At 32.0% G+C, this 22,417-nt stretch overlaps 1 protein-coding gene across 1 annotated transcript in view; it reads right to left on the reverse strand.

Annotated features, from left to right (window-relative positions):
• LOC110018519 (nuclear pore complex protein NUP205-like) overlaps nucleotides 1–1,572 on the reverse strand; it is a 15,748-nt gene extending 14,176 nt beyond the window's left edge. The window contains exons 1-2 of the mRNA XM_020715855.1: nucleotides 1,239–1,572; nucleotides 1,065–1,160 (exon numbers count right to left, since the gene is read on the reverse strand). Coding sequence (XP_020571514.1) covers nucleotides 1,065–1,160; nucleotides 1,239–1,379 — 237 coding nt within the window. The 5' untranslated portion in view covers nucleotides 1,380–1,572. The remainder of the gene's footprint in view (nucleotides 1–1,064; nucleotides 1,161–1,238) is intronic.
• Nucleotides 1,573–22,417: the final 20,845 nt, after the last annotated feature.

Below are 22,417 nucleotides of genomic sequence, written 5' to 3' on the forward strand. Positions count from 1 at the left end.
GTTGGCCTTTAAAAGAGAAGCATAATAATAAGTTAAGTGTTGCGGAGATGAGAATGATTAGGTGGATGAGTGGCTTTACACTTAGAGACAAAATGCGGAATGAATATATTCGTGATAGGGTTGGTATAGCTCCTGTGACAGACAAAATTAGAGAAAGTCTTCTTAGATGGTTTGGTCATATTAAACGTCGACCATTAGATGATCCGATTAGGAGAGTAGATGTTTTAAATTCGACTTGTGTTAAGAAAGGCAGAGGTAGACCTGGGAAGAATTGGGCTTATTGTATTAAAAATGATCTTAATTTACTAGAACTAAATGAAAATATGACACTAAATAGGACGCAATGGAGAAAAAGGGTTCATGTAGCCGACCCCACGTAGTGGGATTAAGGCTTTGTTGTTGTTGTTGTTGTGTTGTTGTATCCCAGTGATGCACTAAGAACTAAATGGGAGTGCTTTTCATGGTAACTGAGCTTTGGAGGGTCTGCGTGCCCATGGAAAGTATTCATGTGTTTTCCGCAAAAAAATTAAAATTACATTTGAAAAAGATATATGGAAACACAGAAGCAATCCATCACCATCGAAGCCTACTACATTATACGTGCAGTTCTAACCTATGTCACATGCAATATCAGGAATATAATGTTTATTAGAACATGGAAGCACATTAACGGGCTATTTGGCTACAATCAGTATTTAAAAGAAATAAGAATTAGCAAACTGTAAATTCAGATTTAAATCTTGAGAGGAATAAAACCTCAAAATTGGTTGGCATGAAAACTACGAAATCTTCCTAAATTGATATAAAATGTTTTATTATCTGTTTCAAAGTTTAAAATTTGCTAAAATGGGATTTATCAAAATAGTAGGTTTAAACTCTCCAAAACTCTGTTTGACAGGATTAAAGCTAAATCTCCTTAAATCTGCCTAAAATAGCATACCAAACAGCCCCTAAGATAATGCAAAGTAGTATTTATTACTGCTCATTGAAAGTTCAGTACAGCAATAACTGTGCTCAATCCCACTCCCGCCATTCGAAACAAATAGTAGGATAAAAAGGTTTACAATATCAACATCCGTGTCATCGAGAGGTATAATCGGAGAGTCAGGCAGTCTAACTTCCTTGGACTGCAGCTGAAATCTATCAGATGCCTTTGGACCCTGCAAAAGTAGCACAGTCAACTATGACAATACTTGTTCAAGTATAAAATCGGAATGAAAGATGGCTAGAGATGAGACCGGATAGCATAGAAGTGACTGGAAAAGAGGGAGTGAAGATCGAATAGAATGCACTAGCTGTATCCGTTGATAGGGTGACTGGGAATAGGGACCGGAAAGGACCGAATCAATGGTGGAGAAGAGCGCGCGTGGTGAGGGCATGTCTTCAGATTCACAGGTGATTTCTCTAATTGCAACGGCGGACCTCTCCTTCCACTTCTCTCTCCTCTTTCAGTGCTTCTGAAATCAGACCTCCATGAAAGATCAGCGGGACGCTTACACAAGAATCAAGGTTCGGTGACGAGAAGAGAAGTGGCCTCCTTGGAAGCGGTTTCGTAGTTAAAACCCTAACGCGGGCTTTTGCAGCATTGAATAGAAATATTCGGAATATAAAAAATAATAATAATAAAATATAAATATTCGGTATTTGGAAAGTGCATCTAATATTTATGTATCTATACATGTAACGCCTAAACTTTTAAATTTACATAACACTGATGAAATCTTTTACGTATGAAAAATGGTTGATCTTGACTTTTAGGAAAATTTTAGTTGAAGCAATTAGACAGACTTCGAATATTATATTGTCGTAAAAACTATTTTTTTGTAAAAAGTGTTTGTTTTTTTTTTTTAAAGTGTTGTGAAAAAACTATTTGTGTCAAAAACAAGGTGTTTTTTATGAAAAACATAGTGTTTGTGAAAATATTTTATAGTCTTAAATATATTTTTTTGTTTTATTTGTTTAATTGTTAATGTATTATTTGTTGTGTTGCGTATGCGGAATAAAGGATCTGCAGGACTTGTGTCTTATGTTCCCGTGTTAGAAAAAAACAAAAAAATCAAAAAACATAAAGGACTTGAAAAACTAGAAATGGAAATGAAAAATATTCAAAATAATAACTTTGAAAATCATCATAAATCATTGAGGAATTATGTAAATCCTACGATATATGAAATTCACTCAAGTATACAAGCCCCTGTCGTAGAACCTCCTGACTTGTTTAAAATAAATCCAACGATTATCCAACTGGTGCAGAACAACTAGTTTGGGGCAACTCCTTTGGAGGATCCCTATTTACACTTATCAAGTTTTCTATAACTTTGTGCTACATTTCGTTATAACGGCTTGTCAGACAATGTTGTGAGACTATGATTTTTTCCTTTCTCACTAAGGGATAAGGCTAAAATATGGTTATACTCATTTACACCTAACTCTATTAAAAATTGGAATGAGTTAAATCAGAAGTTCCTAGCTAAGTATTTTGAACTTTCAAGGACTACTAAACTTATAAATGATATTATTTCATTATGTCAGTATGAAGGGGAATCAATATACGAAGCCTAAGAAATATTTCAGGAACTCTTAAGTAAGTGTGCACACCATTCTCTGCCTGATTGATTAATCATTCAAACTTTTTACAAAAATATTTCAGGAACTCTTACGTAAGTGTGCACACCATTCTCTGCCAGATTGATTAATCATTCAAACTTTTTACAATGGGTTAGAGGGATCCAATAGGTCCATTATTGATGTTGTTGTCGGTGGTTCATTAATGTCAAAATTATTTGATGAAGTGTATGCATTAATCAAAGAAATTGCTACAAATGAATTTCAATGGCTCTCTGCAATGATAAATCCTAAAAAGGTAGTCAATGTTCATGATACAGATGCGATTGCAATTCTTGCATCTCTGGTTGCTGCAATATCAAGGAAGTTGAACCAATTTGGAATGAATCATTCTCAATTTACTCCAATAAGTGAGGAAAATTCATTAGGGCATATGATTGATTCTAACTTATCGTATGAGAATTTAAATATCATAAACAACCTGTATTTTAACTTTTACAGCCCAGGTTGGAAGAACCATCCTAATTTTATCTGGTATCATACTACTTGGAGTGGAAACCAACAATGGAAAAATAATCATGCAAATCATAATGGAAGTTGGAATAATTAGGGGGACGCAAACTATAGAGCTTCATATCCACTGGACTATAACAATGATACATTATTTGAGGATAAGAAGATGTCTATAGATGAAGTGATATTGCAAATGGAAAACCAGTTGCAAGGTCAAAATGCTATGATTAGAAACATAGAGAATCAACCAGGACAATTTATTAATTCACTTAGCAATGGACCTCAATGAACACTTCCTAGCAATACTGAGATCAACCTAAAAGAGAATAATAATGAACAAGTAGAAGTTGTCCAATTAAGAAGTGGAAGAGAGATAGAGGATGTGGTTAGAAAAGAGAAAGAAGTTGTGAGAGAAACAAAGAAAACTAAAAGAATTGAAGAACATGTTTCTAATAATATGGAAAAATTAATATCTCTAACTAAAATAAATTTAGAAAAACCATCACCTTCATTTCCTTAAAGACTTAGACAACATGAGTTAGATTAAAGACTTAGACAACATGAGACATGAGTTAGATAAATAATTTTCAAAGTTCATGGAAGTACTTAAAAAAGTTAACGATAAATATTTCTTTCACTAAAGATTTGGAATTGATGCCAAGTTATGCAAAGTTTATGAAAAAGATATTAAACAAGAAATGAAAGTTTAGGGATTACGAGACAATTACACTAATTGAGGAGTGTAACGTTATATTTCAGAAAAAAACTTCCTTACAAATTTAAAGATCCTTCTAGTTTAACAATTTCTTGTGTATTTAGAGAAATATTATGTGGAAAAGCTTTATGCGATTTAGGATCGAACATTAATGTGATGCCTCACATTAATGTGATAGGATCGAACATTAATGTGATGCCTCTATCAATATTTAAAAGGTTAGCTTTAGTCGAAATTTCTCCCACTACTATAACCCTTCAGTTAATTGATCGATCTATCATTTATCCAAAAGGGGTTATAGAAGATGTGTTTGTTAAAGTGGAATTTATCTTTTTTATGAACTTTATTGTATTATATATGAAGGAAAATAAAGAAAATCCAATTATTTTAGGGATACCTTTTCTTATTACTGAACAAGCTATGATAGCTGCACAAAAAAGAGAGTTGACTATGAATATTAATGACTATGAAGCCACTTTTGATGTTTTAAAGACAATAAATTATCAAGCTGAGAGAAAAGATAATGATTGTTTTTTTATCAATGAATTTAATTATCTAAGTAAAGACCATTTTCAAGAAAGTTTTGAGAGTAAGTTAACAGATGAGATCGAAATGGACTTTTATGATGAGTTGAAAACATTGTTTAAAGAAGACTGTATATATGTTTAGGAGAGGTGTGAAATGATGGACGTTACAAAAAAAAGTAAAATTTTAATTTCATCTGTTGATAAATCTCATGAACTTAAGATCAATGCACCCCATACAATTTTAAAGCCTACTTATTTATGGAATTCATCTACACCACTAGCCTTTATAACTTTAGATTTGACTTAATCACAAGAATAACCTGAATTGAATGATGAAATCAGTAAATGATCTCCTAAGAAAGAGTTATTCAAAATCACTGAATGACATATTACATGGTATACAAATAAAATGAATGAGATTCTGATGTTGGGGCAACCAGAGTAAACAAAGGATACATCGGGTCATCGATGTTAGACCAAACGCTTTGTGGGAGGCAACCCATTGTTATTTTCGTTATCTGTGTAGAGTGATTGTTGTTATGTTGGATTGGATAATAGTGAGATGTTGGACTTTGATGCGTGTTTGAAGTGTAAGAGTGGAATGGATTAATGTTGTGAGGTAATTCATTCGTCATGACTGGATCTTTATATGATTTATGGTAGTAGCAGATTGACGAGTTTGTTACGACTTAATTCTTAATTGGAGCTTGGGATTACCTTGAATCATGTAGAGTTTAGACTTGGAAAACTAATCCCGAAAATATAGTTGTGTAAAATTTATAAAGTTGACTCTTCTTTATAACGATGCCAAAATCTTGATGCAGTATTTTATGAATAATAACGATAAGCACTTAATGTTGGAATTCTTTGCAATTAGTGTAAGTATATGTATCGTTATCAAGTAATATAAAACTTTCTATTTAAGTCCCAAATATTGATCCCACAAAAAAGGTTTGAAATGATAAATTAACTAAGAAATTCACATAAATCAAACAAAATTATTACCACTAATCTCAAATAGGTGATACATTATCTGAACTAAATTACTAACTATTGATAAAATTTAAATGCAAAGTTTAAAACAATAACTACTAAACTATGTTTATGTGATGAAGTTTTCTAATATGAAAAAACATTTTTTCCACTAGAATGAGTTTTTTGCGAAATGAGATGAAATAATTGGTTTAAATTTGTATTGTACCAAATAAGAGCAAATTTAATCCTCTACCCTGATTTAGTGTATAAAAAATCATTGGATAATCTTAGGTTTAGTCCCTAAATCCATGGTTAGGCTAGGAGGATATTGGCTCCTACTTCAGAGCTCCCACTTCCCTTCCCTTAAAGGCTAAATCTCGCTTTTGTTCTTAAACACTAAGATTGAATTGGGGATTTTAGCTTATTACCCTAAAAATCTCTAATTCTACACCCAACAATGTATATTTACCTATTTATTTGCATTTAATACCATGAACAAAATACTCCTTCATGGACTTAAATGTGATTCTCACTATGTTGTAGAACTCATACTTCATTTCCTGGATCATATGTTTCACAACATATTTTAACAATTCAATTGGCCATATCGAAAAGTAAATTAAGAAATGAGTTTAAAAACCATCACAATTTATTTTATATTTTAATATTGACACATCCAAATTATCTCTTCATTTCACCATATCTCATAGTAGGAAGAAAGATAAAGGAAACTATTCAGACTTCAAGAGAAAAATACAACAAAACACAAATTTCATATATAAAATAAAGTTAATACAACAATAATAAACAAACAATACTTATCTGAAACTCTTTCTCAAAACAAATGTCTTGCATCCAACAATTCCTTTATAAAGTTTAAAATGTGTTATTATTTAATCTTCAATTTGTATCTATTCTACTATTTAAAATTCCTGTGTAATGTGTTTTCAAGCATGTTTAAGCTAGATTTACTTTCTACTGCACTATTCTACTATGTTTTATTAGTTAGTATTTTTGTAGGATGTGTAGTAAATTGTAAAAATAATATTTTCCGACCGCATATTTTTGTACTTCATTGTTGCACATGTTTGAGGTCTTGCATCCAACAATTCCTTTATAAAGTTTAAAATGTGTTATGATTTAATCTTCAATTTGTATCTATTATACTATTTAAAATTCCTGTATAATGTGTTTTCAAGCATGTTTAAGCTAGATTTACTTTCTGCTGCACTATTCTACCATGTTTTATTAGTTGGTATTTTTGTAGGATGTGTAGTAAATTGTAAAAATAATATTTTCCGACCGCATATTTTTGTACTTCATTGTTGCACATGTTTGAGATAAGTTTGGGGGGGGGGAAATGTTTTTAAATTTAAACCTTACTTGTTTTTAAAAGTACTATAAATAAATTTATATCTTATTTCTAATGATTATTGTTATGTGGAGTCAACTTAAGAATGTTAGAATTTTAAGTATATAAATGGAGTAGGAAAACTTAGTTGATGTTTTAAGTAAAAAGGGTGAACCTAGAGTTAAGGATATTTAGTGGAGAACTCGAGAAAATGAATAACTATCTTTAGTAGGAAAAAAATTATTTTTGAAAATTTAAGAATTCTTAGAATTTAAAAATGAATAACTATTTAAGGACTTATACAAATATAGTAATTCTCACATACAAAATAATAATAATAATAATAATAATAATAATAATAATAATAATAATAATAAGGGATAAAAAAGATCCTGAAAAAGAAAAAGATAATGCAAAAAAAAAAGAATAAAGTGAAGAGAAGCTTGAGGAGAGGTCCTATTCAAAAATTTGTTTCACTTGAGACTTTCTAGAGTAAAGAACTTAGAACAATCCTAAGCATGCTTTATATACTTATATTAAGTAAAAAAACTATTTTTAAGAGAGTTCTTATGTCCTGAAAGTAATGTTCTTGAAAACTGAAGTTTGAAAAATCTACATATATTTTTGAATTAGATAGGAAAACAAATTCTCAAGTTATTCCCAAGTTTGATGATAAATATTTTAGACCTCGGGCTAGTCTAATTCACTAGAAATTCTTCTAATTTGAACTATCACATTTTTAGAACAAAATTTTAGTAATTATAAAGGATGACCCATTAACTCTAATATATATAAATTATTTTAAAAATGTAGTATTACTTGAGGACAAGTAATGTTTTAAGTTTGGGGGATTTTGATACACCTAAAATATATAGCATTTTTATACACATTATTATACCTATTTTTGAAATATTACTCTTTAATGAAAAGTATTTGTGTGTTTTCTTCTTCAGGTACAACTAAAAATGTGAAAAATAGTAAAAGGAGTGAAAAATGATAAAATACGAAACAAAAAAATGGTGCAAAAGTATTTTGGCGCTGGTGCTTAAGCACTGGTAAAACAGAGAAGGTTGTGTCTAAGCGCCAGTGACAGTTACTTGACCAGTTAATTCATTTTGACGAATTTTGAAGGGACATTTGTGGCATCTAATGGCTAAAGAGGGTGGTAATGACCACTAGAAACAAAAATATGGTTAAAAAACTTGTGAAAGGAAACATTCTTTGGAGAATACATCAAATTCAGACATGTTTTAAAGAGGCACAATTTCGATGACCGACAGCTTCTTACGGGCAAACTCCACACCAAAAATAGTGCCGACAGGCGTGAGCCCCAAGTGGCGTGAAGTGAGAGATAAAGAGAGAGTGTGAGAATTTATTCTTTTCTTTTTACTTTGTTATTAGAGAGTATTGTAAGAAGATTGCTTTTGCTATACAATGAGAGTTTGATTTTCATCAGAGATAAGTATTTTCATTGTATTTTGATTTGAATTTTGTAATTTGTTTGTATGGTTTTAAAGTCTTGTTCAATAAAAAGTTCTTATTGTTTCTCCATATGTAGTGAGTAGTTTTCCTTACTCTTCCCTCTTGTAATGAATTAGTTTGCATGTGTATCATGTGTAAGATATAGAATCGAATAGAGTGAGAATATATTGTGATTCTCTTACTTTGTCCTTCATTTACATGTAAACTTGATCAACTTGCATGTTAAAACTTGTTGTGAGAACATGTAAGATCCATAAACATGTAAGATTCATGATGGTGTTGTCTTAATCAACTATGCTAGAATCACATGAGATTGTATGGATGAGAATGTAGTCCATATAGTTGATTGCAAATAAATAAGAAGATATATTTTGATGGGTGTAGAAATAGAGGACTTTAGAGTGACAGGCTAAAGCCCCCTAATTTGGTCTATTGTTTTAGGTTTTAATGTGATATGTTAGCCTCTAGGTGGAGGGATAAGAGAAAACTCTAGAGTGAGAGCTAATATCTTCTCTGCCTAGCCCGTCTTCAGAACTTTGCAAGCTTTAGATTAACCAATGTTCTTTATAACATCTCTAGTAAATGTAAAGAATATAATTGCTTCTATTTGTCACTATCACTCTCACTACTTATTTTGCTTTTACACATGTCACTAATTTCATTGCATGAGGAAGAGTCCTTTTAATATATTAAACCCCACTTTCTGATTTTCACTAAGTATTTTAGTTTAAAAGTAGAAATAATATTATAAAGATAATTATAGGATATAATTAAAACCAAACATTTATCGACCTTCCAAGCTAGGTTGTGTTATTTTAGACTAGAGCTTCTCTTGAAAGTCGTCGTGATTAACCTCGATCTTCGTGGGATCGATATTCAGGGCTTAATCAGAAAGTCATATATTACTTAATAACGATATGTATACTTGCGGAGAATCTCTACAAATATAATTGAAATTTTACTTTGCTTGGGATCAAGTTTTTTGTGTCATTATCGGGGATTAAAATCTTCAAGTAGTGGTATCAAATTCATAAATTATACATATAAAAACTATCGGTATCAACCGCTCGACTCGATCAAACAATCAAATTTTATTTGACCACCAATGTTTGGTCAACCATCCAATTTGGTGTGATCAGCCTCCCAACTCGATCGATAATATAACTTGGTTCGATCGGCTACGATGGTCAGATCAACTATTTTAATGGTTTGATATGCCATAAAGGTCGGATCAACCATCCACTTCGACACGATTGATTGTCCTGATTGAACAATTTGGTTCAATCGAATACGAATGTTTAATAAAGCATTCAAATTGGGTTTGATTGACCACAAAGGCTATATCAATCGTCTAGTTCGGTATGATCAACTATCGGGGATCGATCAACTAATCAATTTGGTTTGATAGACCATGAAAGTCTGATCAACCGTTCAAATTTGGTTTGATCGGCCATGAAGGTCCAATCGACTGTCCACTTTGGTTTGATCGACCAACCTAACTCGATCAAATGATCAAATTAGTTTGGACAGTCACTTCGGCCTGACTAAATCCTCTTTACCATGTTACATGGTTAACCATCCTAGTCAACCTAAATGATTAATTGACCAATCTTATTTGCATGATGATGGTATTTCTCACTTATATTTTTTTATTTTGCAACAAAACCAAAAACTTGATCCTGTAGAAAAATAAAAATTTATCTTTTTAATTTATATATATTTATATTGGGATATTATGCAAGTATATGTATCGTTATCAAGTAATATAGGACTTTTTTATTAATACTATCGAAATGGAAGATTATGCAATATGCACTTTTTAGAAGGTTTTCCTATTTTAGAAAAGATAATTACTTAAACTAAAAATGATTTTTGCAGGAATTTAAAATTAAAATTTTTTTGGCAAAAAATTTTTTGGCATTTTTGATATTTTAACGAAACAGTAACAACTTAAAAAGATAATTAAAGTTTATGTAAAAGAAAAGTACTTAATATGAAAATATATTCCTTCTTATCACAAAACTTCTTATCATAAATTAGTAATAAGTATAAAAATTATGTTGTGGAAGTATGCAAATTGTGTTGTTCCAAATATGAGCAATAATATTCTTTACCCTTACTAGAGATGTTATAAAGAACATTGGCTAATTTAAAGTTTGAATAATCCTGAAGATGGGCTAGCTAAGGAAGATACTAGCTCTCACTCTAGAGTTCCCTCTTCTCCCTCCACCTGGGGGCTAACATCACATTTCTAGACCTAAAACTATAAAGTTAATTTGGGGCTTTAGTCTGTCACTCTAAAATCCTCTAAGTCTACACCCTTCAAAGTTTATTTTCTTATTTATTTGCACTCAACCATATGAATTACATTCTCATCCATAGAATCTCATGTGATTCTTACCATTAGTTAACTGATTCTTACCATGACATGTTCTCAGAATAGATATTAACATCTTAATTGGTCAAATCAAGAATTAAATGAAGTACAAGGTTTAAATCATCGCAACTTAGCACAACATCCATCCAAAACTTAATTTCTTATCATTTTAAGAAGAAAGATAAAGAAAAATACGAGATAAAAAAAATACTCAGAATCCATGGAGAAAACAAAACCACACCTTAGAACAAAACCACACTTTAGTTTAAAAGAAGAAATCATTATCAAACCAACGACAAGTTTCGATTAAAACCAAAAGTAATCTAAAATAAAAATATAAAAACTTATCTCAAGTCCTCCACCAAACTCTAAAGTTCCTTTGAATCTCTTATCTTTTACAATTACTCAAAACAAAATAACAAAAAGGATAAAGTAAATAAAAAGTAATTTCTGAAAATCTCTCCGAACTAACTCCCCAGAGAAGAACTTTCAAAACTTGCCAATATTTCTAGGACTCTTTTCTAAGTTATATCTTCTTTCTTTTATACTTTTCCAAGAGGTGCCTTGGGATCTCTTCAAAATATGTCTTGATTCAATGTATTTGCCCAAGAGACACGTCATTTCATGATAATTTTCGTCCATGGTGGTTACAACCACCTATTAAGCCAATGTGTGCCTCAAAAACCTCTTTGAAATTCATGAAAACCGATTTTACTCGTCTAGTAACTGCCACTTGCACTTAAGCGTGGGGTCTCGGTACTTAGGCGCGGTCTTTTCTGTTTAACCGGCGATTAAGCGCCGGATCTGGCACTTAGGCGCCAAAATTCTTTTGCACAATTTTTCATCTTTTTGCTCCAAATTTGATCATTTTTCACTATTTTAAGTATTTTTTTCATTTTTACTTATATGTGCGAGAAAACACAAAAATACCTTCCATTAAGCGCAATATCTCAAAAATAGGTATAAAAATGTGTCTAAAAACACTATATATTTTAGGTGTATCACATGACACAATTCTTGCATGTGTTATTTGCAATGATTGCATGTCTTGCAGGACACATTACTTATGTACCCACCTTTGTTTCAATTAACCATGAAGGTCCGATAGGTAAAACAACCTCTTTAGTTCGGTCAGCCATGAAGGTTTGTTTGGTAAAACCAATCACTTAGTTTTGATCAACCACAAAAAATCAATCAGTAAAGCCAATCACTTTTGTTTGATCGACCATGAAGGTCTGATTGGTAAAACCAAGTAAGGCCAATCACTTTTGTTTGATCAATCATGAAGATTCGATCGGTAAAACCAATCACTTGGTTCAATCCCCCACGAACGTCGGATTAGTAAAAATACATTCCAATTTGATCGCCCATGAAGGTCCGATCAACCACACACTTTGGTTTGATCGTCCACCAATACGGATCACAAAACCACACTTTGTTTTGATTAGCCATGAATGTTTGATCAACCACACTTTGGTTCAATCGATAATGAATGTCTGATCAACCGTACACTTTGGTTTGTTCAGCCAAGAAGGTTCAATTAACCACACACTTTGGTTTGATCGACCACCAATGTTCAATCAACAAATCAATTGCATGTTACATTGCTTGCATTTGCCTTTGCGTACTTGTATGCACATAAAAAAGAATGAATTTTTTAATGTAATGTGATATGATAAACATTATTGCATGAAAATCAAATTTTTCCTCAAGCATTCATTTTGCATGTGGTGTCTTCTTGAGCACCAACACTTGAGGTATTATCACATACAATTACCACCAAGTGTGTGGCTAATTACTTGCAAATTTTGGATGAGTGGTGACTAGCAACGCTAGTCGTTGGTGTGTAAACCTCCTAAATGGAGAGCATGCTGCCTCATCTCTGATGGAAATCCCCTTGAATGACATAAGCACTTCTTATTACATGCTCAACTCAAGTTTTGCTTTAAAGCCCCATAACCCGTTGAGTTCTCAACTCGGGTTATTGAAATTAAGTAATGGTTCAAGAAGCAACTCCTACTCAATTGCAATATAGAGTAAAGGTTAACTCCAACATAAATCTTACTTATCATAATTAGTTTGGTTATTATCAAGTTCTAAAGCTACCTTCCCTTGCAATGATTTAAGTGGTAGAAAATGAAAAGTATCAATTGTGAGTGTGACAGTGACAAATAGGATCAACTCTCTTCTTTACCCTCCCCCGACTGCATAAAAAAATTTGATTAAATTGGTTTTAATTTCTTAAACCTCAATTTGAACCCATAGACTATATCCCTAACATTTGCATCGCCCTATAAAGTACTTGCACCATACCCTATAGATTAATGTGAATAATCCAGTTGTTCTATCATAGCTCTCCCGAGTCATTATGGATCACATTTTAACTAATCACTTTGCTAAAATAAAAAAGTGAATGAAATTGAGGAGATTATCCATCACATTCAAGATTAAAAACCAACTTTTTGAAACACTTTGCACTCCTACACAACCCACTCAACCATTATAAGGAAAAGTAAAAGAGATCTACTTAGAAAACATAAAGAACACATCACAAAACATCATTTAAAACAAGAAAATCAACTAACAACAGTGTTTGTAGAAATACAATAAGATAAAATAAACAAAATTAACTTTTTCTCTCCTTCGAAAGCTATGAGAATGCTCCTCCAAGGATTTCCTACTCCCTTGTTGCTTTTTTTAACACTCTCCTTACAATTCAACTCAAACTCCTCACCAAATGCTCAAGGAAACCTATCCTATTCCTTCATACAACAAACCATACCTTCACTTCACCAAAATTCTCATTTTTCTTCCTAAAAAAACTCTTTTATCAGGCTGAATTACTCCTCATATCGTGTAGAGGAACTGTCAAAAACTGGTCGAGGAGTTTCTAGCTCCTTAGCGCCACGAGGCTGGTGTCTAGGCGTCAGTCGCTCTGACTACTTGTTATGGTATGGGCACCTAGGCACCCAACAATTCTAGCGCCAAGGTGCTAGTGAACTAGCACTTAAGTGCTTAGTTCCTAAGTCTGGGACTGTCGCATATGCACCCAACAAATCTAACTACAAGGCGTTTGTGAGTTGTGTTCTCCTTAACTTCAAGTTACCTCCACTTTTCTCCATTTCCTCTCCACTTTGCTCCACTTCTAATACTTGTTGTACCTATAAGAAAAAACAAAAAAAAAATCTCATTCTTTAAAGTGCAATTTCATCCATTAAAATGTGCAAAATATAAAGGAATTCAAGCAATCTTTCTACACATCAAAATCTTCCAAAATTAAATATTACTTGTCCTCAAGTAACACTAGAATATTAATACCAATATTATTTAATTTGATGGAGTGGGTTGCATTAAAATTATCAATAATTTGGCTTCAACAAATTCATAGTGTAGGACTAAGACAACTCTAGTAAACAAGTCTAGTCCTAGGGTGTAAGAAACCTATAATCCAACTAAGAAAACTCGATTTCCTATTTACTTCAAAAAGAAATGCTCACTTGTTAAACCTTTTATCTTAGATGGTAGAAAAATAGAATTGAACCACTCTTTTTAAAAATGTTTACTAATACTTCTCAAATATTAAGAAGCTTAGGAGTGTAGTGAAGCTTTAAATTTAAAAAGAGTCTAGTGAAACCAATTTTTTTATAAGGCTTCTCCTCAAGTTTCTCCTCACTTTTATCTTTTCTTCTTTTTTTTCTTGCTTAAGGATGTAGATTTTAATCCTTGGCATATTTTATGAAGATTACTAAATCTCAATATGCCTTTTAATAGTTTTCAATTTCACTTTCATGTCTCTAAAGTAAAACTCACCACTCCACTTTTTTATGTTTTTCAAAAGTTAAGAAGTATTAGTTGAAAATATGATTTTGTAGAGGCTAAATTCTTATTAAGTATATATCTAAATATATAATTCAAGAATTATACGTCTCTTTTCAAAAAATAAATAGTAAAATTTTTTTTTACCTATTGAACTACAAGTTAGCTTCACACCAGCCTAGTTTCATTCGCATAGAATTTATTATAAAGAAACCATTTCTTTCTTATCCCCAAAATTGTGATAATTTCAAATTTTAACCCCACATTCCTCAAATATGGTTAAACATACCAATTCAAATATAGGTTATTGATGACAAATAAATTTAAGCTTTTAAAATATTTTTGTCCCCCCCCATCACCACCACAAAAAAAAACTTATTTTTTATCATATTAAACAATTTAAAACATGAGTAAAAGCATGAAGATAAAAGCTCAAAAATACTTCCTACCAGGTGTGTCTCAAAATGAGACAAAAAGATATATATAGAGCAAATATATATGAAGTATCTAGTAAAACCAAGTTAGACATGATTGAAATTAAACTACACTAGCGAAAATATAAATACTACAACAGGTAACTAATAATAAGTCCACAACAAATAAACATAAAATGATCAAGAGAGTCCAGAAAAAGCAGCAAGAGATAACAAAGAAAGTCCATTACAACCACATAACAAAAACTAAAAATATAGGCCATACATCCACAAAAAGATAAATATAACTACTCATCCTCCTCATCATTGTCGTCATCATCCTCTGCTTCTTCTTCCTCATCCTCTTCTTCTTCAGTCTCATTCTCTTCCAACGATTAGAGTTAACTGTGGTCATATACCTGGTAAGGTGGGCACACTGGGAACTCCGCTGAGTTGTCCCCATTTATCCCCTGATTCCTTCTATACAATTCCAACTGAGTTGCCTGAAAACTGGTGACGTGGTCGTATTGGCATTTGCTGCCAATCTAAATGCACCAAATGGTCAGCAATATCATAGACTTCTGTCTAAATAATAGTGATGTAATCCTCTATCGTCTTTAATCTCTCTTACATAGAAGCCATGCAAGTGGAAGGATGACATTAGGAATAAGAAGTGGAAGGTTGAGAAGAACTCACTCCGTGCCCAAAAGTAGCATGTTTACTATATAAGTTAACATTTATCTTAAAAATGGGTTTCAATGGATGCAATAGCTCCTTCCATCCCTAAAAAATAACACCCGACTGTTGTCAAAGGGAAAAAGTAGTGGAATGATGTCCTAACCCTAAAGTGAATCATCATTTTGTAGCACTGATAATGGAATGATAAAACAGAGCTCCTATATCTATGGATTTCATAATCTGGATACAATAGTTAAGAGCAGCTCTCACTCTTGTAACCTCACTCAAATTGGTGGAGGGTAGGAGCTTGGCTAAAATGAAGTAGTGTCAAGCTTTGGAAGGTGCATTTAGTTTAGATGAAGAAAGGTACACTTTATGGTCATTCCTAACCTTTCAAACCTCTTCCTATTAGTCAAGAATTTGATGATCTAATCTAACTCGAAATCAGTAGAGTTGAAGATGCAGTAGAAACTGCTAGAGACATCTCCCAACGATAATAACACATTAATGCATGAAGGGGAGATATCCTTTTGCTTCCCCCTCATAAATACCAAATCATCAGAGGCCTCAAGGAGGTTGACATAAAATTCTTTGACTACATCAATCAACGCTACAGCCGTTGTATAACAAAAATTATCCCAATTTTGATACTTCCCACCTAACCCCCAGGGCTAATGAATCCCCTCTCAGCTATCAACTTCTTCGACTCCAAAAAGTCATTGTACGCTCATGGGCTTTGGAGCTTACAAACTTCTATTTGCTATACGAAGACTTAAACTTGCCTCCTTTGATTTTGGGAGCTATGAGAAAGTAACAATAATGAAAACCCAATGGAATGAGGCTAATATTTGATGTGGATGCAACTATATGCAATTTATGGGCTAAATCAAGATTCTCCCCAAAAAATCCTCAATTTCTTTGTCTCCTCAAAAAATCCCAAAAAATTCCAGATAATTATTTGAAGAACAAACTTAGGGAGTGGATTTTACCTTATGGAAGTGATTTCCCCTCAACAAACCTTCAAGAATTGAGCAAAAGTGGAAAGGGAAAGAAGAACTTTAAGTATCACATATCAATCACTGAAGATAGTGTATTTGAGCTTAGTGTGCTTTGTCTAAGGTGTGGCACCTTGCTGCTCGATTTATTGGCACCTAGGTGCCAAGTCTACTTCTTACACTTTGGTGTCAGGGGCGTTGGTGCCTATGCGTTCAACCCACATTTGGTTATATTTCTTAATTTGCAATTTTTGATCCTCCCCAATTCATTAATCACACACACTAAGCTCAAATACACTATCTTATGCTAACGATAAATGATGATCACTCATCCCTCTTCTCATCACATCTCCCTTCTCTATTTCAAAATCTCTAACAAAATCTCCTTCTATTAATTATTGGGTGCTTTTGTACATTTTTATGAAGGCAGGTCATCATCTTTACTATTGGCTTATGTGTTTCCAACTCATAAGTACTATTGTCCAATAAAGTATGCACCTCTGTCAGTTCTATGAGAAGACATCCACATGCCCCTCAAATAGCTGGTTTACCAAACCATCATGAAATAAGAACAAGGTCACGAATTAGAAGTAAAGATTTGCGATGAAAATGTCCTATGCCTAAACTCACCATATCTTTTGTAAATCCTTATGTTCAATTGTGAACTAGGGTGTGGATGACTTAGTTGATCCTACTACCACAAAAGACATACTAAAGTTCAGTCACAATGCGAAAACTAAAGATTTACTTTTCCTCAATTCAAGCAATTATTATAAAATCAAAGCACTCATAAACCAAAATTTTAAGACATAAATATAAACAATCCACACAATAAAACACATCAATCACAAATATATATACAAAAACAAACTTTGGTTATCTCTCAAGAAGTGCTTAGTTTAACGTTCTCAACCAGAAAAATCCTGATATTTACTTAGGTTGACCCAACATAAAAATCTCATTTATCATCAATCTCTCTCCTCCTAAGGTCTAAGTCTCTATCCATTCACTTTAAATACCCTACAATTATTAGGATCTTTAATATTAATTGCACTAAAAGGATAAGTTTTTACTACAGTAAATGGTTCTCACCACTTGAGCTCAAGTTTTTTGAGAAATAATTTAAATCGTATATTATACAGTAAAACCTCCTGTTCAGGCTTAAAATTTTCCTTAAGAATCTTTTTGTCGTGCCACTTATTCATTTTCTTTTTATAAATTCTTACATTTTCATAATATTTTTGTCCAGTTTCATTAAACTCATTTAACAATAGTAATGTTTTCTCATCATCATCCTTCATATTATAATTAAACTCTTTAATAGCCCAATAAGTTTTATGTTCTAATTTCACTGGTAAGTGAAAAGCATTGTCAAATATGAGCCTATATGGAAACATTCCTATAAGTGTTTTATAAGCAGTCTTGTAAGCCTATAATGCATCATCTAATCTCAAAAACCAATCCTTTCTATTATGATTGACAGGTTTTCCTAAAATCCTCTTGATTTTTTTGGTAAACACTTCTGCTAAAAAACTCTTTCGAGGATGATATGATGTGACAATCTTATGTTTAATTCCATACTTATTAATTAATATTTTAAATTTTCTATTCTTAAAATGGCACCCCCATCACTTATGATCACTCCATGCATGCCAAATCTATTAAAGATATTTTTTCAAAGAGTTTTGCTACACTTTGAGCAACACAATTTGGAAGCGCCGCTGCCTCAATCCATTTTGAGACATATATTTCAACTATCAAAATGTATAAATTCCCTAAGGATGATATAAAGGAACCCATAAAGTCTAAACCCCAAACATAAAAAAATTCAGTATTCGAAGTAAAATTAAGAGGCATTTCATCATGCTGATAATTATTGCCTACTCTTTGGCATCTATCAGAAGTTTCAATATATTCATTCACATATCTAAATAAAGTAGGCAAATAAAAACTAGATTGTAAGATCTTAAAATTTGTTCTATCAACTCCAAAATGCCCCCCAAATTCGTAATCTATATTTTTTTCTTCTACAGGTACACATCTCCTTATTACATGAACCTTACATTTTATATAATTGTATGGGTTGTCTAAGAAGTATTATATGGTGTCATGGATGACTTTCTTCTGTTGATGGTATGTCAAAACATAGGATATAATATCACTAACCATGAAATTTACTATGACATACCACAAAATATGTCATTCAGTAACAGTAAACAATTGCTCATCAAGGAAATTCTCATTGATATCATCTTCATAATCACATGAATTCCCCTGATGCAATCTTGATAAATAATCTGGAACTTGATTCTCAATACCCTTCATATCCGACACTTTGATATTAATTTCTTGCATCAAAAGGACCCTTCTAATCAATATTAGTTTAGTGTCCTTTTTTTGGCATTAGATATTGAATATCAGAATAGTCAGTATAAATAGTACGTTTTGTTCCAATCAAATAGGACATAAATTTATCAAAAAAATATAAGTAGTGATATAATTAGTTTAAGCCTCATTTAGGGCTTTAATAGCATAATATATTGCTCTAAGCATCTTATCGTGTGGTTGTCCTAATACTACCCCAATAACATTGTCAATTGCATCACACATTATCTCAAATAGTTTTCCTCAATCAGGTGAAACAATAATAGGAGCCATGACTAACTTCTTTTTTAGAGTATTAAAGGCATTTATGCATTCACAGTCCAAATTAAATAGAGCATCATTTTTTAAAAGAAGTGATAAATGTTTGGCTATTTTAGAAAATTCCAGAATATATCGCTTATATAATCCAACACGTCCTAAAAAACTTCTAACCCCTCTTCTAGTAGTAGGTGAGGTAGTTGATCAATAACTTGAACTTTTGCTCGGTCCACTTTTATGTCTTTTTCAAATATTTTATATCCTTTTCAAATATTTTATATCCTAACACAATACCTTCGACATCATGAATTGAAACCTCTCCCAATTGAGAACAATGTTAGTCTCTTCACAACGTTTCAACACCTTCACTAAATGATCCAAATAAGAGTCAAATGAAGGATCAAACGCTGAAAAATCATCCATAAAAACATTTATTCCCTTCTCAATTAGGTTATAAAAAATAGACATCAAACACCACTGAAACGTTGTAGGTGCATTACATAACTCAAAAGACATTCTTCAAAAAACAAAAGTCTCATAAAAAGTTGTGAATGTTGTCTTATTTTTATCCTTAGGAGTGATAGATATCTCATGATACCCAAAATTCTATCTAAAAGGTAAAAATATGGATGGCCAGCTAGCCTATCCAACGACTGATCCAAAAATGGCAAATAAAAGTGATATTTCTCAGTGACATAATTTATTTTTTTATAATCTATACATATATGCCACCAGTGACATGTCTACTTTGTTCATTTACAGACACCGTCACTTCTTCTTTCTTAGGGCTAACCAATGCACTATCTGATATAGGATAGCTAAAACCTGCATCAAGCCATTTCATTATTTTCTATTTAACTACTTATTTCTTAATTGGATTTAATCTTCTTTGAGGATTTGCTCGAGGTTTATGATTTTCTTCCATCAAAATCCTATGCATAAATATAAATGGACTAATCTCCTTTATATCTGTTAAGGTCCATCCAAAAGATTTCTTATTATTTCTCAAAATATCCATTAATTTCTCCTCTTGCCAATGAGCCAAATCTCAGGATATGACAACTGACAATGTAGATTATTTCCCCATGTAAGCATATTTTAGGTATTTGGGAAGCACATTCATCTCAAGTTCAGGGGTTTCCTCAGTAGAAGGAACAAGAGGTTTATTATTTTATGTTAAATATAGAATTTCAAACCTCTCACAAACAATTTTTGAATTGTCTTTTTACAGTAGAGCATATTCATTTATAGAGTCTACTGAGTTTTCCTCATTCAATTGTAGCTCTACTATTTTGACTTCACAATTCTCTTGAAAATGTCTAGTACATAAATAATCAATTAAATCCATATGAAAACATGCATCTTTGTTTCATTTAAAATGACACTTCATAGATTTTAATACATTAAATGTAACTTGCTGATCATTTACCCTCATAGTTAGTTTACTTTTTTGCACATTTATCATAGCTCATTTAGTGGCTAGGAAAAATCTACCTAATATTATGAGAATTTCATTATCTTTCTACATGGTTGAAATAATGAAATCAATATGAAAGATAAATTTATCCGCATTTACAATAACATCTTCTATCAACCCCTTAGATAAGTCATAGATCAATCAACTAATTGAAGAGACATAGTAGTAGGAGACACCTCTCCTAATTCTAACATATTGAAAATAGATGGTGGCATAAGGCTTATAATGACTCCAAGATCACAAAACACTTTGCCATAAAATCTCTCTCCAATTACACAAGGGATAGTAAAGCTCTCAGGATCCTCAAGCTTTAGAGGAAGCTTCTTTTGAATGATGACACTGCACTTCTCACTGAGTGTTACTATCTCATAATCTCTAATCTTCCTCTTCTTATAAAGAACATCTTTCACAAACTTTACTTAACATTTGCTCTAGAGCCTCAACTAAAGGAATGTTAATAGCCATTATCTTAAATACTTACAAAAATCTACAAAATTGTTGGTCAAATTTTTGTTTCTGAAGTCTTTGAGTAAATAGAGGTGGTGTTTTTTCTAAATTAAACTTAGTGGTGAGACTATTTTTTCTAAGTCTTCATAAATATCTTTCATAGATTTTTCAGATTCAACAATCTTCTTTTAAATTTCAACAACTTTTCGAACTACATCCTCAAATTCTTTTTTAGTCATTAATTTAACAGCTTTAACATGCTCACTATTATTTTCCTTATGATTAATTTCAGTGTTACTAGGACCAATTCCTTGGGGTCAATTGTAAGTGAGTTAGCAATTTGTCCCAACTGGTTTTCTATGTTCCTAATTGATGCACCTTAATTTTGCAGTTGATTCCACATTTGCAAAAAAACTTCCTCTCAATACTTCTCTTCTTAAATTGTGGGTTAGAGTTAAATTTTAGAGGATAAGAATGTATGTAGTTGGCACTACCCTGATTATTTCAATTTTCTGATGGATTTGCTTGGTTATTTTTCCATTATTGGTTTCCCCCACTAGAGTTGTTGTTCCAGTTAAATTTAGGATGGTTTTTCTAACCCGAGTACATAAATTGGAATAATGGTTGTTAGATGTGTTGTTAATTGCATTTAGGGTCTCAAATGATAAAGTATTAGCATCAACCAGTTGTCCAAACAAATTTTCCTCAATTATTTAAGGTACTTGAGGTTGATTCATTCTATATTGGTCTGGCTTCCTAGATATGACTACTATCATAGAAGTTAGAATCAAAAGCACATCTATTTCATGTACACATGCTGCCTTCCTAGGGTATACTCTTTTAGAAGGCCATTGAATATTTCTCAATCAGGGAATAGGCCTCATCAAATGACCTGACAAGAGTGATTTGCCAATGACAACATCAATAATATAGATCTAAGGGATCCTACTAAACAATTATAAAAATTTGAATAATTAACCAATCAGACAATGCATGATGTGGAAAATTCCTAAGAAACTTCTTAAATTGTTACCAAGCCTCATATATTTACTCACATTCGTGTTAGCAAAATGAACTAATATCATCCCGCAACAGTTGTTTTTTAAGGTTTAAAATACTTAGCTAGAAATTTTTGCGATAATTCACCCTACGTTCTAATTGACTGAGATGTTAATAACTTCAACCACATTTTTGCATTATCCTTAAAAAAAGTGAAAAAGCCTAAGCCCAACAACATCATCTGACACGTCATTATAACGAATTGTTGTGTAAAGCTCCAAGAAACTTGTTAAATGTAAATTTGGATCCTCATACCGGATTCCCCCAAATTGGTTGTTATGCAACATTTGTATGATAACAGACTTAAATTAAAATGTAGTAGCTTCTACAACAGAGGTTTGTATACTTAAGTAAATTTCATATGTCGTATGATTATTGCAATCC

The sequence above is a fragment of the Phalaenopsis equestris genome, unplaced genomic scaffold, assembly GCF_001263595.1.
Source record: "Phalaenopsis equestris unplaced genomic scaffold, ASM126359v1 Scaffold000024, whole genome shotgun sequence".
NCBI lineage: Eukaryota > Viridiplantae > Streptophyta > Magnoliopsida > Asparagales > Orchidaceae > Phalaenopsis > Phalaenopsis equestris.